We start from the raw sequence: 16,121 nt of genomic DNA, 5'->3' as shown, positions 1-16,121 counted from the left end.
CTGGACTCTAGGATTCAACCACAATCATACTCAAGTTGTTGCTGAAGATGATTCTCCCATCCTTTTTGCTGCTGCACTCAGGCTGGCAGAGAGCCTCCTGCAGCTGCTGCCGCAGTCCTGGCGGGGCTGTGCCCAGGAAGTTTTTTGTCCCTGTCAGGAAATCCATCATGAGGCCTCCAACTGGGTCCCCCTCGATAAAGCACTCGGTGATATCCCAGCCCGACGGGAACTCGTAGGCACGATATTCAATACCCAGTCTCTTTAAAATCTCTGTGATGCCATTGGAGGTGATGTAGTGGCCATTGTCAGTGGAAGGCAAGCAGTGTCTGTACTTCTTCCATAAGCTGGCCCATCCGCTACTGTCTGCCAGAGCAGGAGAGAAGGTTACTTTTGCAAAAATCAAAGCAGTCAGACACCAACTAATGCAACTACTGTGTGAGCCTGAAGTACTCCTTCACTGCTGGTCCAGACCTTTCCAGAAGCAGGAGAAGTGGTTTCCCTTTCCTTGAGTCCACTTACATATATTTGTGCCTGAAGAGGTTTAAAACTGTGATGTCCCTCAGCCTTCCTTCCAGAACTCTCTTGCTTAAAGGAAACTCCTAAGAGAGGGTCTCCAACATGGGATTTGTCCAGTTGGAAGAGAGCACTCAGAGTACACCAACTCACTCTGCGCCTGCACATGCATGTTGCTTGTTTAATGTCTCTTTGCTAGAGAAGTGAAGGTGTTTTTATACATTGGACCCAATTTTAAGTGCACATCAAAGGATACATACCTGAAAAAGCCAATCCCAGCTAGCAAGGGAAACCTTCTCACATTGCCAGTAGGATGAGTTTTAATGGCAAACATGGAGAAGTGTGCTTCATCCACTGCACTATGAGCCAGGGATTCATGAAAGGCACATTGGGGAAAACACTCCTTTTAAAAAATAAGTTTTAATAGTGTAAGTGCCTCTTTTTACTGTCCTGCCATAAAGCCCAGTACCCAACTGTCCTGCTGGGATCTGCAGAGAGAAGAGCTCAAAGACAGGTCCTCCCACATCTTAGCTTTTGTTTTTGCAGTGCTGATTTCACCAGGAAGGACTGAGCCTCATCCATGAACAGCCACACTTCCCTCTATCCAGTAATTTCACAGCAGGAGGTCTATTTGAGGTATGGAGCAATTAATCTGCATCATAATCAAGGAAGCTAGAGCACAAAGGCTAGAGCTAAGTGGTCCCATCAGACATTATGCTCCAAGAGGCTCAGATTGCATGCTCCCTATGAAATACAGCATTTGTTTTATTTAATTATTATAGAACAAGTGCTACTGAAATCCCACAACACCTATTTGTGGCCTTCAAACTTCAAAGCTCTTCAAAGCACCAGCAATCAAGTGAGAAATAAAAGGTGCCTCTTACCTGACAAAATTATGATCAGGAGTTTACCATGATGGTCGAGGCAGCTGTGGAAGAACTTGATAGTGTTTGGTATATCCTCTACACGGTACAGCATCTAGAAATGACAAGATTTGCACACAGCAGTAAGTCCTCCTCCCCAGTGCAATGGCCCTTCAAAGGCTTAAACCCTTTCTTTGTGTTTTAAATCACTTCCCAGTTCCTTTCCAGCTTCTCCTGACTCATCACACATGTTTAGGGATGCCCCACAGGACCGAACATTTCCAGCTCTCTGCTGGCACCAACAGCCTGGGATCCGTTCCATGGACATTCTGCTCATCCTTGGCCACCAGTCAGATGCTAATCTGCTTTTCAAGCTCAATGCAGTTTTGTGGTTGGAAAATGTGGGCAGAGGTGAGCCCCTGCTTTCTGTGGATGGTCCTTATCACCAGGAGCATTTCTTGGGCATGTCTGGGCTGTGAACAGGCTGGACCTCTGTTGGACACTTAGGAATTTGCACTAGGACGAAGCAAGGCTCATTTCAAAGGCTACCCCTGGAACTTGTGTTTAGTCCTTGATCCAGCCCTCAAATCCTAAAACACTCTCTGGTTGTGAGCTCAGCTCTTATGAAATGAAAAGCAAATTAAATACAAGGAAAATGAAAAGCCAGTGAAGTAAGAAAACAATAGATTTCCTTACTTTTATTTCTTTCCCACAAAATGTAATTGTCACATGCAACATCAGTGTCACCAGTATTAGAGACACAGCAGTGAACTTTCTGACCCCAAAACCTGACATAGGTGTTTGCTCACTGAGTTTTTTTCCTTCAGTGTCATCTGAATGACTCTGATAAGGCAAGAAATCCAAGGGTTTTTTTCAGCAGCAAAGCATAGTTGTGACTTGTGATTGCCTGAGATCCATCCTGGTTTATTACTCACTAGCACCAAATATCCACAGTTAAACCACTACAAATCAGAGACCAGAACTTGGAAAATGAGGGTTGCTCTTTGTAGAGCTGCTGCAGAAATTATTGCTCATTGGAAAACTTCTGAGCTCTAGTGTCCACAACTTCATGCATACAGCAGAAATGTGGAGAGTAGCTAAAGCTAATTCTCCTATATTAAAGCAGTGCTCCATTACCTGGATCATATGGATGAAGTCGAATTTCTTATGTGTGCCTCTCTCTTTCACCTGTTGTTCATACTTGGAGGAAGTCATCTGGTGCCAAATGAAAGAGACATTCTGGAGATCTGGAGCTTGATTCACCAACTCTGTTTTGAAAAGTAGAAGTAAAACATGAATTTCACAGACCAGCAGAAAAAACTGACAGTTCAAATTGCTGGTCCTTGCTATAGCCCAGGCAGGCAGGTAGGTACAGCCTTACCTTTGTAAGCTGCCACGTGCTGTGGGTTGGGCTCTACAATTTCATTGTCAATAGGGATCCCTGGGTGTGCAGCCTGTAGTATCCTGATCATTTTCAAATCCTGCTCACCTATTCAGTAAACACAAATGCATTACAATGCATTACCTTGAGTCCTGTGTCCAGTTCTGGGCCCCTCAGTTTAGGAAGGATGTTGACTGGCTGGAAGGTGTCCAAAGAAGGGCAACAAAGCTGGGGAGGGGTTTGGAACACAGCCCCGTGAGGAGAGGCTGAGGGAGCTGGGGTTGTTTGCCTGGAGAAGAGGAGGGTCAGGGGAGACCTTATTGCTCTCTACAACTACCTGAAGGGAGATTGTAGCCAGGCAGGGGCTGGTCTCTTCTGCCAGGCAACCAGCACCAGAACAAGAGGACACAGTCTCAAGCTGCACCAGGGGTGGGTCAGACTGGATGTTAGGAAGAAATTCTACACAGAGAGAGTGATTGCCCATTGGAATGGGCTGCCTGGGGAGGTGGTGAAGTCCCCATCATTAGAGGTGTTTAGGAGGAGACTTGGTAGGGTGCTTGGTTGCATGGTTTAGTTGATTAGGTGGTGTTGGATGATAGGTTGGACACAATGATCTTGAAGGTCTCTTCCAACCTGGTTTATCCTATCCTATCCTATCCTATCCAAGGATGTCTGTGCACCTACTGCCCTGCTGCCAGGAAATCTCCCAGGCAGAAATTAAGCACTCTCTACCATGTGGCATTTAACCAGTCTCACCATGATATCTCACTCCTGGAGGTTATAGATATTTGCAGGTAAGACTGAAAACAAGGCAAAGATAAGCAACAGTGCAGAAACCTGCTAATGGCCATGCTCTGGGTCATGGGACAGACAGGTCAAAACAATTAGAGATCAATATCTGAAAAGAACCAAACCCATGAAGCATGGTTTTCAACAAAACCACAAAGTTTGACTTGGGGCATGGAGGGAATCAGCACAGTTGTGCAACTGCAGCATGCCACAGGGTGGCCCATCCCTTTGGCACAGCCCTAGGGAGGTGATGGCTGCTCTGCTGCTGGTGTGACATGGTTTAGAGACCTGGGGACCTGCATGACAAGAGGAAAACCCATTGACATACAGTTCTCTGGCTCTTTCCTCTTTGGGGACCAGCCACATGGTCTCAGCTCTGGGCATCTGCTAACTAGTTACTTAATATCTTGGAGTTGCAAACAGAAAATTCTATATTTGTGTGTAGGTACCCTGCAAATTATAGACTAGACTAGAATAGACTAGAATTAACCAGATGGAAAAGACCTTTGAGATCATCAAGTCCAAGCTATCACCCAACACCATCTAATCAAGTAAACCATGGCATATACATATCGATATATATATATACAAGCTACTGATGATCCTCTGTTGCTGTTTAATTTCTAGAGGAGCAGGTGGCAACCTATCCTTCTGTCCTAGGAAGTTCTCAGCCTCTTCCCAAGTGGTGGAAGTCATCCTTGTTTCTTTCAGAAAGGCCACAGTCCACCAAGTGCACAAAATCCATCTGGTTCATCTGGGACTATGCAAATAAACAGCAGAAGTGACCACCCTGGGTGCACCTTCCTGAGACTCCTGTCATATCTGATGGCTGGGCCTAAAAATAATCCTCTCCTTGCAAATGTCACACACAGAGGGATTGATACAAGATACTGCATCTCCTCCAGCCTTTCAGCTGATGTACCAGCTATCAGAAAAGTCATCATCATTGGCAGGTGTTGCAGTAAACAGAATTTAAGGAGGGAAATACCAGTCGTGCCAGCACTACAGGGACATATAAGGAAGGATGAGTCTTTTGAAAATGGAGAAAAAAAATATCCCAGATCCTTGAGGAACACTGTGGCAAAGGTGCAGGGCTGGCCAAAGGCACAAGGAAAGAGGCTGCTGCTCCATCTGTTGAAGGTAGATGTATGGATCAATATTGCTGACAGGAAGAAAGATCCCTATAGCAAGCAGCTGAATCACTTCAGATAGTCCCAAATGCCACGTAGGATGTGCCTGGCATAGGGATCACCAGCAATTAGAGGTGCTGTTGTGGGCTCCCTGCAGGCTCAGGGAGGAGCTTTGCTGCCCTGTGCCCTGGATCTACTTAGGGTGGCAAATCAGGGTATCAACAGCAACCATGCATCTTCAAAGATGTCCAGGTTTTTCTTTTCACTCCATCCCTATAAAATGCCCTAAAATCCAGTCTGGGGTGACTGCAAAAACAAGCAGTAAAATACAACGCTTCAGAGCAGAAATTTCTCTGCTCCAGCTTGCCCTACCAGCAACAACCCTTCAGCACTAACCATAGCAAGGTACTCCAGAAGCCAGAGTGGAACCCCTCTACAAAGAGCAACCCACCCTGGCTCCAACTGGGAGGTTACAGCCAGGATATTTCAACCAGCCACAGGAAACTGTGGTCAATCAGAAAATGTCAACAGTTTCTTAAGACGTGGAGTTAGTCACTAACCCCCATTAATATTTTTGTCAACTAAACTAATTCAGGGAGCTCTCTGAAATCAGAGTCCAAGTCTGGAAAGGTCAGGGATCAGATATAACCTTTTGCTCAATGCCATCCTAGCTGTCTCCTCTCCCTGGCTGCAGCCATGGGTAAGCTGAGGGGGGGTGCAAGTCTGCACCCCTGCATCCCTGTTTTGTCTTCTGGAGGGGTACTTCTGCAGCAAATCTGGGCAATTTTAGAGATTTTTACCTTTCCATTACAACAGCTTCTAAAGAGGAAATAAGGAAAAAGGAGGAAGATGCAGTCTATTCCCTTCTGTTTTGTTTGGGTTTGGTGCTGAGGTTGGGTTTTGGGTTTTTGTGGGGGTTTTGTTGTTGTTTGTTTGTTTTGTTAGTCAGAATTTGGGTTTAAAATAGAGTGTAATTGAGAACTGGATGATTTCTTCCTGCTTGTTTTCTCATATGCTCCAACGTATTCCCCATTGGGGAAAACAATTCAGTGCTATTTTACTCAAGAACAAAAAAAAAAAAGTGATAAAATGATGTTCATTTAAAAGTATTAACACTTAAAGTTGAGCTGTAAATATGCTTTAAAGCAAAACCAAACGCTGGCAAACCAAACTGTCCCTTCTCTCTGCTTTTTATTGTCCCCCAGTTTCCCTAGGAGCAAGTTTGGATGATTCACCTGTTTTATTTTAACCACAAGTGCATTTAGCACAGCATTAAAACTATTATTTCAAAAGATGGATTTCTCTCTGGGAGCAAATATCATTTGTAATCAAACCCTACCTATCACTGGATAAAAGCACAGCACTAACAAAGACAAATGCCTTGAAAAAGCTGATGCAGCCCTGTGCTTATGGTTGTGGCCAGCTGCTTTTGCAGCACCTGGAGCAGAGCATTGCTCAGCTTGGCCTCTGAGATCCCTAAAAGTGAAGTAAAAAGGAAAGATCTCTTCAGGTGGGATACTCTAAGACAGAACTTTGAGTGGAATGAACTCTTGGATATCTCTTATTCTCTCCAACAAGGTTTGAAGATGCCCTTGTACCTAACCCAGAGTAGGACCTTTACTTTAGAACATATAAAATCAGGCAGGAGTCATCAAGAGGCAGAGATTAAGCTAAAATCAGCACACTCATCCCACTTCTTGTAAAGATTTGGGCAGGAGTATTTCAGAAGTGAGATGGGGGAGGAAGGGAGGGAGCATCACCTTCTTCCTGGCTCCTCATCCTGTTTTGCTGTTCACTATTTCAGGCCAAGAAGATAAGACAAGGGATGATGGTTTTAAACTAAAAGTGGGGGAGATTTAGACTAGACAGAAAGAAGACGTCTTTTACAGTGAGAGTAGTGAGGCACTGGCACAGCTTTCCCAGAGAGGTGATAGATGCCCCATCCCTGGAAACATTCAAAGTCAGGTTGGATGGGGCTCTGAGCAACCTGAGGTGTCCCTGTACACTACAGGATCATTGGACCAGGGGGCCTTTAAAGATGCTTTCTAATCCAAAGCCATCTATGATTCTATTATTCTATTTAAATGAGAAACACTGCTATGTACTCCTGAGGAGTCATCCCTACTGCTCAAAATATCAGTGTCACTTTCTGCTACCCATAAGGACCTCCATCCCCTACCATCAGCTCCTTACCTGTGCCGCTTCCAACTCCCAGAACATTGATCGTTGATTTTCCGTTTCCAAGACTGAAATTAGAAGCACACATCACTTAGCCACACTATGTCACATGGCTTCATGCTTTAATTTTAGTATCTTGGATGCCATGCTAGCCCAGGAATTTTCATGTTTGTCCACATGAATCCCTTTGGAGCCCAGCTACATGGTGGGAGCCAGCCCTGTATTAGCAAGCTCGTATTTCAAAGTGTAGTAAGCATCAGGGTAGAATGTTTCTCATCCTTTGCCAGAGAGTTTCCTTCAAACTGTGGCTGGCACCACACACAAAGGCCTTGGGAAACCCAAGGAAAAGGGTTCCCTGTGAGGATAGCAGGGCTGTGCCTGGCTGGAATGGACACTGCTGGGGGGCAGGTGCAAGATGAGCCAGAGAGAAACCTCCACACCTTCAGCAGACCTATATGAGTTGCCATCGTTGGATGTAAATGCTCAGATAAAGTAAAAAATCAGGCTTTCCAGGTGACTAGAAATCCTCTCTTTTCAACATTAATCTTGGTTTGAAATTGGGAAGACATGTCAGAATCTTTAATAATTTTTATCTTAGACAAAATTCTTGTGAAAAGACCAAAAAATACTCCAATCATGTCACTCCTAGCAGAATATCTAAAACCAGCCTGGCTTGAGGATGAGAAGCCCAGGCTCAAGGTGCCTTGCTGCTCTGACCTGCTTTATGGTCTTATTCTGCTGTCAGGAAGGCACTGAGTTCCCCACACACCATCTCAGGAAACACCACAGCAATGATGGAGCCTCCTGGGTTCCAGTTTCTGCCCCTTGCCCCTTGTGCTGTCCCTGGGCACCACTAGAAAGAACCCAGCCCCATTTTCATATCCTTTAGGTGTTTGTAGGCAGGTGCTGTGTGCCAGCAGTTCCTCTTGGCCTGCTGGTTTCTGCTGCCAGAGCTCTGCTCTGGGAGAAGGGAGTTGCAGCCATGCTGGGATGGTTTGGACATCTATTCCCTGCCTGATTTCCACCAGCTTGGGCCCAGTTCAAACTGTGCAGGATGAAATGTGCTTGGATAATTGTAGAGTGTCCTGAAACATAGGGAGAGTCATAGCACAGGTAGTGTAATAGCAGCACTAATGAGCAAAAAGCCATTTGGCTTTTCCATTAAGGACATAAAAAAGCAAAACCCACCCAAACCACCATGTTTTGATTTGCTTAATGCAACCTCACCACCTGCCCCATGCTCAGCCCTCCCAAGCTGGGTGTCTTCTGGTGGCAGTTAAACAGCTTTCAGATTGGACGTGGCACTTGGTGCCATGGTCTAGTCATGAGGTCTGTGGAGACAGGTTGGACTCGATGATCCTTGGGGTCTCTTCCAACCTTAGTTATACTGTGATTCAATCAGAGGGGAAGGAGTAGTAAATCCTGGAGTGTGTGAGCTAGTCAAGGCGCCTTAGCCCTAAAGAGGGACAAGACCCTTTGACAGACCTACAATTAGCAGCACAGGAAGCCACAATATTTTGCATAACATAAAATTCACTTAAGTTTTTAGATTAAAATTTCCCCATACTAATTAATTTTAAAATAACTATTTCATTGCTTATTTTTTATATACATATATGTGTGTGTGTATATATATATATATAAATGTTCTGTAGGATAAAAATGTGCCTGCCTATTTTGTTTGGTTTTGGTTTTTTTTCCTCAGTTGAGGATACAGCTTCTACAACAATCCAAAAATTACCCAGACTTGAAAGAACTTTCTTGTGGTTTGGATCTAGGCTGTTCTAAAACTATCTGCAGGATTAATGTATTGCATCAGTGCTTCACAAAACTGATCGTCAGTTGGTACTGAAACAATGCAAATCGACTTAGGGTAGAAATAAGGAGATTTCAGGGGATTGAGGAATTAGTCACTAGAAGGGAATCAGAGATGTGTTTCTGTTTGGACTGATGGGTGATGAAGTCCCAAAAGCACACAGAGAGCATGGGGGAGCTTTCTCTTGAAAAACAACAACAAATGAACAACAAAACCCCCAGTGTTTAATCCCTGGGAAATCAGCTAATGAAAAGAGAGGGACATGAAAATGAGGTCTTGATTCTTTCCTCCACGTAAGCTGAGCAGCAGCAGAGCTTATTGATCGAAGTAGCACGTGTTCTGGAGTCATTACACAAAACAGCCTGAAGACTGCTATTAAGGGACTTAAAAGTGAAAAGCATTAAAAGTTCATTCCTGCCCCAGCAAATCTTTAAGCATGTTTGCTGACCTTTCTATGTAGGTTGCCCTTAGGATAACAGATGCCTTTCCCACCCTGGAGGAAGTGCTCCTTACCTAGCCATGATGTTGGGCATTTCTTCCTTGTTGAACTCATCCATGCACTGGTGCTCTGTAGAATGATCCAAAAATGACTTAAAGGCCTCTACATACTCCTCAGCTGTGAGACTTCTCATGGAAGGGATCACATACAGCTCTTAGGGAAGGAATTAAAATTGTGTCTTAGTGGTTTCAAGGTAAGTGAAAGATTAAAGCACTCACCTCATGGAAGAAACCCAGCTCAACAGAAGCCAGAGATGGTAAAGATGGTACAAATGAGGCATGGCCCAGGAGCCACCCATACAGGTGGGCTCAGATGAACACTTTCAGACTTCTTCACACTCAGGGTCTTAGATGCCCTTTTACATGAGCATATTTGTTAAGTGCCTCATTACTCCAGGTCAGCCTCAAGAAAATGTCTCCAAAATGCTTAACCAGATACATGGTACTGGGTTTGCAGAAAGGGCGGTGACTGGAGTGCTCTTCTGGATGACTCAGGCAAGAAGTTGAAGGGAATCACACAGCAGGTGCCAGACATGCTGGGTGCTGTAACTGAAATTGCCAATTGTTGGCACATTTGCTAGGAGGGGCGATGCAATACAAAACCAGTCACCTGCAGCTCAAGCAAAAATAGTCAGCCCTGTGCTCCTCATTTCTGACTCTTGCCAGCATGGGATGGCAACATACTGCTGGAGAGGTGAACTCCTACTGGGAACTGTAGCTTTTGGTCAGGAGGGTAACTGGTAGCAAAAGCTTTTTATCTAAGCAGGCTTATGCTCAAATGTAGCTGGCTGAGACCAAGATTTCCATCTCTGAACCAACGCCCAGGGCTACTCAAGGGGTTGCAAGCAATTATTGCAAAAACTCACCTTCCTGCTGTCTCATCCTAATGACAGTGCTGCTGCCAGGGCACAAGCTCTGGTCAGCTGCTATGGCTGCTGGTCTGAAGAGTAACTATAATGCTAAGACTTAAGGCTTATGAGAAGATGTCATGCAGCTGAGTACTGGCTCTGATGTCAGCCTCAGACAGAGGGCTGCAGTAGTAAGGCAGTCATCATGCCAGACTTCAGTATGAGAGATCAGCACTGGAAAGGTAGCATTCAGCCTTTCCCCCTAAACAAAATGAGGATGAAGGACAGGACTCAGCAAAACACCTTGATCCTCATTTTTCCCTTTGGAGGAGCTGCTTATTTCTCATTTGCTTTTAGCTGTGTCTCATGCAGGGCTGTGCAATCTTACATCAAACGCCCTTATTGCTTCCAAAAGCACATATCCTTGGCAGCTGTGTTTCTGGTAGGTATGCATGGAGACTCTATGTTCAGCCCTATTGGAGGTCAAGATACCAATATCCATCCTCCACACTTTGGATGCATACTCTAACCTAAACTTGAACTGTAGTCGGTTTAGCATACTGTGTCTTTTTCTTCCCAAACAATCCCCAACTAAAAAATAATTAAAACATGTCTGTAGTGGCAGCAAGCTGAGTATATTTTCCTTTAATAGCTTATTTGTTTGTTCTCTTAAATACCTGAATCATCATGTGGAGCTGTCAGAATCTCTGCTTCAAAATTCGTGCTGGGGAATCTATTCCTGGAAGGAAAATAGAGTGCTTCAGTTATTTGAAGAACCTGCATGCTTTTTTGAAGCTGCATTGAAAATGCAGAACAAAAGTAAAATACTCCAGGACAGATGTTCCTTGCCTGGTAATCAATGCTATTTGTTCTCTTTAAGTAGACTAAGGAAAGCCAAAACTTCTCGTTCAGCTGATCACCCATGAGCATCAGCAATGAACTGGCCACCTGCACCAGCGCTTGTCTGAGATGTGTTGGGAAGCTTCTCCTACCTCTGAAGAATGGATAACCAGTCAATGCATTGGAAGACATTGACCTAATATGACACACCCTGTGAAACCTTTAACCATGAATGGAGCAGAAGAAACAGCAGTGAAATTAGGAAAGTGCTATAGTGAGTTTCAGTATTTGAAGTGCTAAAAGATCCTGGGGACATGAACTCCATTTCTGACCGGTCAAACGTTTCCAGCCATCCCAGGAGACCTGCCAGGTGACCTGGATAGACTGCAGCACAAGTATTCACCCGGATGGATGACGCCAAGATAACTCTTCCACTGAGTTTTTTGTCATTACTCCCCAGGCAGCATTTCTTAGACTGATTAACACTTGTTGCTGGGAAGGTGAAACAAGGCTTAATTACTGCCGGGAACCAAATGGACTTCCTATAAAATCTGCAATACCTTGGGCTGGTGCTGCCCATCCCAGGACCCTGACAGCACATAGGAGGACTGACACACTGACTGTCAGGCAGCAGAATGCTCGTGGGCAGGAGGTCCTGCTACAGCTCCTGCCTAAGTGGAAGCTCATTGCTAGCAAGGCTAAACCTTGTCCTCTCCATGAACTGAGCAGGTTGCATTATGGACTGCAGGTGCAGGGCACAGAGGGAGTTCACAGTGTCACCTTTAAATTGAAGAAATCCTTAACTCCCAATGTTTCTAGCAACACTGATTGCAACACCACCTCATAATTTCATTATACCTAAACTAAGGCTGCTAGCAGACTCAAAGGTCTCCTCACAAAGGCTAGCTTAGCCCTCATCCCTCCAAGGACATGGGCACAGCTGCTGTTACTCCCACCTTGCGCACATCCTTCTGTGACATGGGAACTACGGGTACTGGCTATTCCGGCTGCAGGAAAAGATGTGCCCTCATTCCCCTCCAAAATCCACGTACCTCTTCATTTCTGGGGTCGAGTCCATGGTCGAGGTGGGTGTCGCGCCGGGACACGGCGGCTGGGAACGGTCCTGGGGGATTAGCAAGGTGCCTGCCCCCTACGTTAACATGTCCACCTGCCGCCCCTCGGTGCTCACCCCATCGCAACACGGGCGGTGACCCCGGCGTGCGGCCACGGCTCTGCCGGCACCTGTCAGGACAGCCAGCGTCACTGGAGCGAGAAGGCGAAACCCGAGCCCCGCGGGGAGGCAGCGAGCGGCTGGGGCGGGCGACGCCCGAGGCCTGACGTCTGCGGTGCCGTCCTCATCGCAGGGGAGCTGAGCTGCTCTCAAGGGGAGAAAGACAAAGGAAAAGGGACTAAATGAGACTTCTGAACGTTCCAAAGCTGGGTCAGAGTGGTGGAGGAGTGTCCGCTGGTATCAGGCAGACTCGGGGGGCTATTTCCAACCGGTTTTTAATCTGTCTTGAACCTTGCCTCTCCTTTGTGCTCGTTGCCCTGGGTGGGACGAGCTGCTCTCCTACATCCTTCTTATGCTGCTGCTGCCTGATGGGCAGACTGGGGAATTTTGTTGGAGATCCTCACTTTCTCCAGGATGAAGAAGGTCTTGCTGAACGCCCAGAGACCTGAGTAAATGGTTTATAACATCACCAATTAATTCAGGGGAAAGCAGACCATAACATCCGTATCTACTAGGGGATGCTGCAGCCTGGGCAGTCTGGCACTCTCTTGTCCCTGCCCTGCAAGAGGGATGGGAGCCAGGGTGAGGGGCAGCAAGCCCAGCCTTATGCCACTCTGCTTGATAACTTCTGGGCTTAGAGAGCAAGAAAACATTTTTGGGGGAGAGGGGGAACAGCTGGCCAAGTTGGAGATAGCTGAAGGTCTCCAGGGTGGGATGGCACAACTGAAGGAGCAGTGATCATTATGACAAATACAGAAAATCCTGAGTGCTCCCTCAATTTGGCCTTTTCTCTCACCAAGAATTACAGCATCCATGAATCCCTCCTTTTGACCAAAGTCTAATAACACAAAGCTAAAAAGGAAAGGAGACTTTACGCAGCCACGCAAGTTCAATGGCAGAAAGCATGCCATTAGGATCCTCTCCACTCACTCTCCCTGAAGGCAGAACAGATTTAGCAGGCAACAAAAAAACCCTCCTCCCTCACTGAAGTCCCTCCCCCAAAACACTGCCTGCCCCACACATCTCACCGAGACCAAGGTCACGTTGTCAGGTCAGGATGCTTCACCATCAAGCGATCTGTGTTAGTTTATACTAGATTTGGCTTCTGAATGGACTTAAGTTATCTCTACCACAAGTCAGAGCCACAACAGCATGTTAATCTAGAAATGGCCACATCACAGTTCTTAACCAAAAAAATCATACCAAAGATGAGAAAAGACCAGAGCCTCTTTACCAACTCTAAAATTCAAATTTGGCTCCTGATGACCACCCTGGTGGTGATTTTACACCAACCATTTCCATCCCTAACTATTTTTGCTAGAGATGCCAGCTCCCAGACACTAACCATGCAGCTGGAGATGGCACCTGGTGTTTGTAAAGCAAACCCCACACATTGCAGCTGCAGCTAACTCATGTCCCCAAGCCACATCTGCCTCATCCCAGCCTCAGGCCCCGGCACCACTCCACCCCACCAAGCCACCGCCAGGGATGGACACCCTGTGGGTCCCATCAGAAAGCCATACCTCCCCAGAGCAACAGGAGCTGCAGAGAAACCTCCAGCATCCAGGAACTGCAGAGCCCTTGGAAACCTCCTTGTACACCCAATGGGGGCTGATACCCCTCCTTGCTCCCTCCTCCCATGTCCCCCCCAGCCCAAACAACCCACGTAGGCGCATGCCACAACTGAGCCGGCATTAGCCTACAACAACAACCTTTGTTCCTCTGGCCTTGGAAACAACAGCACATTGTGGCCAGCTGCCTACAGGGTGGCTTTGGAGGATGTACCCTCCACATGTTGTGCTTTGGGTTGTTCTGGCAAGCTCGTGACTAAATCCGCTCTAAACTGTGTTTTTGTGCACATTGGAAAAGCTGGGGGTTTGATCAGAGAGATGATGGCTAAAGCTAGAGCCCAGCTGCAGTGCAAGAAAAACAAAGCACCAGTGTTTTTCCCCCACACACTGTGGCTGTGGGGGTCAGGTTTGGGCTGATCCTGGAGAAACAGGTCATTGACTTGTCCCAGGGGCAAGCCTGCCCAAGGCTGGTGTCATCTACGGGGCCAAGCCCCCTCAGTGCTCCACCTCCATGAGTCCACTATGACAAAACTCCAACATGCATCTCAAGGCAGCAATGTCTTAGTCTTTGGGAATCAAATTTAAATGGATTTATCTTCTAAATAGTGATCAGATTTTAGGCTGATGAATGTCAGGAAAATCCTTGGCATTTTTATGGAGTTCTTCAAGGCATTACTAGATCCATTTATAATTACTGATTAAGGTCCATGTAATGTAACTTTGATTTTCTCATGAGCAGAGCTCTTTTCTTCTGCAGCAATGTTTCTTATTCTTTTTCCCCCCCTTTTTTTAGTGTGTTTTCATCAGTTAGGTATTTTCTTCCTTCCTAGACACATCTTCTAAGGTATAGCCAGCAGTTCCTGTACTCTCCTAAAGTGAAATACTTGGTGCAAACATGTTATTCTGCATTAGACATTGTGATAGAGAGGAAGATAACCATCAACTTTGTAGCATCCATTTTCCTGGTAGTTAATGGCATTATGTTTTGCATTCACCCCATTAAACCTTTACCAGCTCCTGGGTAACAGTAGTCTTTGGAGTTCAAGAAACAATGTTTGGTTTTATAGGTTCCTGTAGGAAAAATAATGACTTCTGATAAGCACTGAAAAAACATTACTGTGGAGAAGCAGAACCCATCCCTTCCCTGGGGGCAACAGCACTCACTGCTGCTCAGCCCAGCTGCTTCAGCCATGGTTTGATTCAACCTCTCAAAACCACCAAAGTATCTAGGTCTGCATATCAATTATTTTCCTTAACACAGCCCTTCCTGCCTTTTTATTAAAGACTGCCTACTGTTGCAGTTCTTCCAGACCTTTAAAAACCAGCCTTTGACTAGAGGTTATATCTCATGTAGCTGTAATTATAGAGCTAAGGCAAGGGCAGAGAGAGAGTACAACTTGACCATGTTCAGAAAACGCTCTTTGATTCAGGGTGAAGCCCAGCTTCTGGGCTACAGTTTCTCTGAAAGCAAAGGCAGGTATGGTAAAATGTGCCTTTTACTCCTGAGGAGCTCCTGGGGCTTCAGCTGGGAAAAAGTATGCTCAGAATTTAATTTTCCCCTGTCTGTAGCCATACTGCTGCTGATAGCGTGTGCTGGGAGCACAGCGTCAGCAGGATTAAACACACCTGACAGGTACAGTGCTCCAAAATCAGGGGGTCTGCAATATGGAAATGTGGAGAATTGCCAGTGAAAGAGGTTTTGTTCTTGGCTCAGAGTCAGCTGTGCCAATAATAAGACAATGGAAACTTGTCCCTGAGAAGTTTTTCACAGTACATTAGAGGCTGGAAGAGACCTCCAGAGATCATCGAGTCCAACCCCCCTGCCAAAGCAGGATCACTTAGGGTAGTCTGCACGGGAATGCATCCAGGTGGGTTTTGAAAGTCTCCAGAGAAGGAGGCTCCACAACCTCTCTGGGCAGCCTGTTCCAGTGCTCCATCACCCCCACTGTAAAGAAGTTTCTCCTCATGTTGAGGTGAAAATTTTTATGTCCAAGCTTGTACCTGTTGTTCCTTGTTTTATAACTGTGCACCACTGAAAAGAGATTGGCCTCCTCCACTTGACACCCACCCCTCAGATATTTATACACATTGATGAGATTTTCTGGTTCAAAAGCCTGTTTTAGAGGGACATGAGGGACTAAAAGGTAAAGGAGTTTCTAATGAAAAAAGCAGTCCCTCACTTGGAGGTCTCTGTCCAGCTCTGGAGTCCTCAGCATAAGAAGGAGTGAGTCCAGAGGAGGTCACAACCACCATCCAAGGGCTGAAACATCTCTGCTGTGAGGCCAGGCTGAGAGAGTTGGGGTTGTTTAGCCTGAAGAAGAGGAGGCTCCAGGGGATACCCAACTGTGGCCTTTTAGTACTTAAAGGGGACTTATAAGAAATATGGGGAGAATATTTTTAGCAGGGTCTGTTGTGATAGGACAAGGGGTGAGGGTTTTAAACTAAAATTAGGGAGATTTAGAC

The 16,121-nt window shown here is 46.0% G+C and overlaps 1 protein-coding gene across 1 annotated transcript; it reads right to left on the bottom strand.

Annotated features, from left to right (window-relative positions):
• LOC104296929 (carnosine N-methyltransferase 2-like) lies at nt 1–13,716 on the bottom strand. The gene is given in 11 exon segments (XM_009896789.2): nt 1–363; nt 1,398–1,491; nt 2,514–2,644; nt 2,758–2,865; nt 6,870–6,922; nt 9,184–9,322; nt 10,694–10,755; nt 11,909–11,985; nt 11,987–12,093; nt 12,096–12,230; nt 13,611–13,716. Coding segments are annotated over 11 exon segments (1,302 nt in total). The 5' UTR covers nt 13,651–13,716; the 3' UTR covers nt 1–7.
• Nucleotides 13,717–16,121: the final 2,405 nt, after the last annotated feature.

Source organism: Dryobates pubescens, chromosome 2 (genome assembly GCF_014839835.1).
Source record: "Dryobates pubescens isolate bDryPub1 chromosome 2, bDryPub1.pri, whole genome shotgun sequence".
In the NCBI taxonomy this organism is placed as follows: domain Eukaryota; kingdom Metazoa; phylum Chordata; class Aves; order Piciformes; family Picidae; genus Dryobates; species Dryobates pubescens.
Note: the sequence above shows the minus strand (reverse complement) of the source record. Positions and strands in the feature narration are given on the sequence as shown.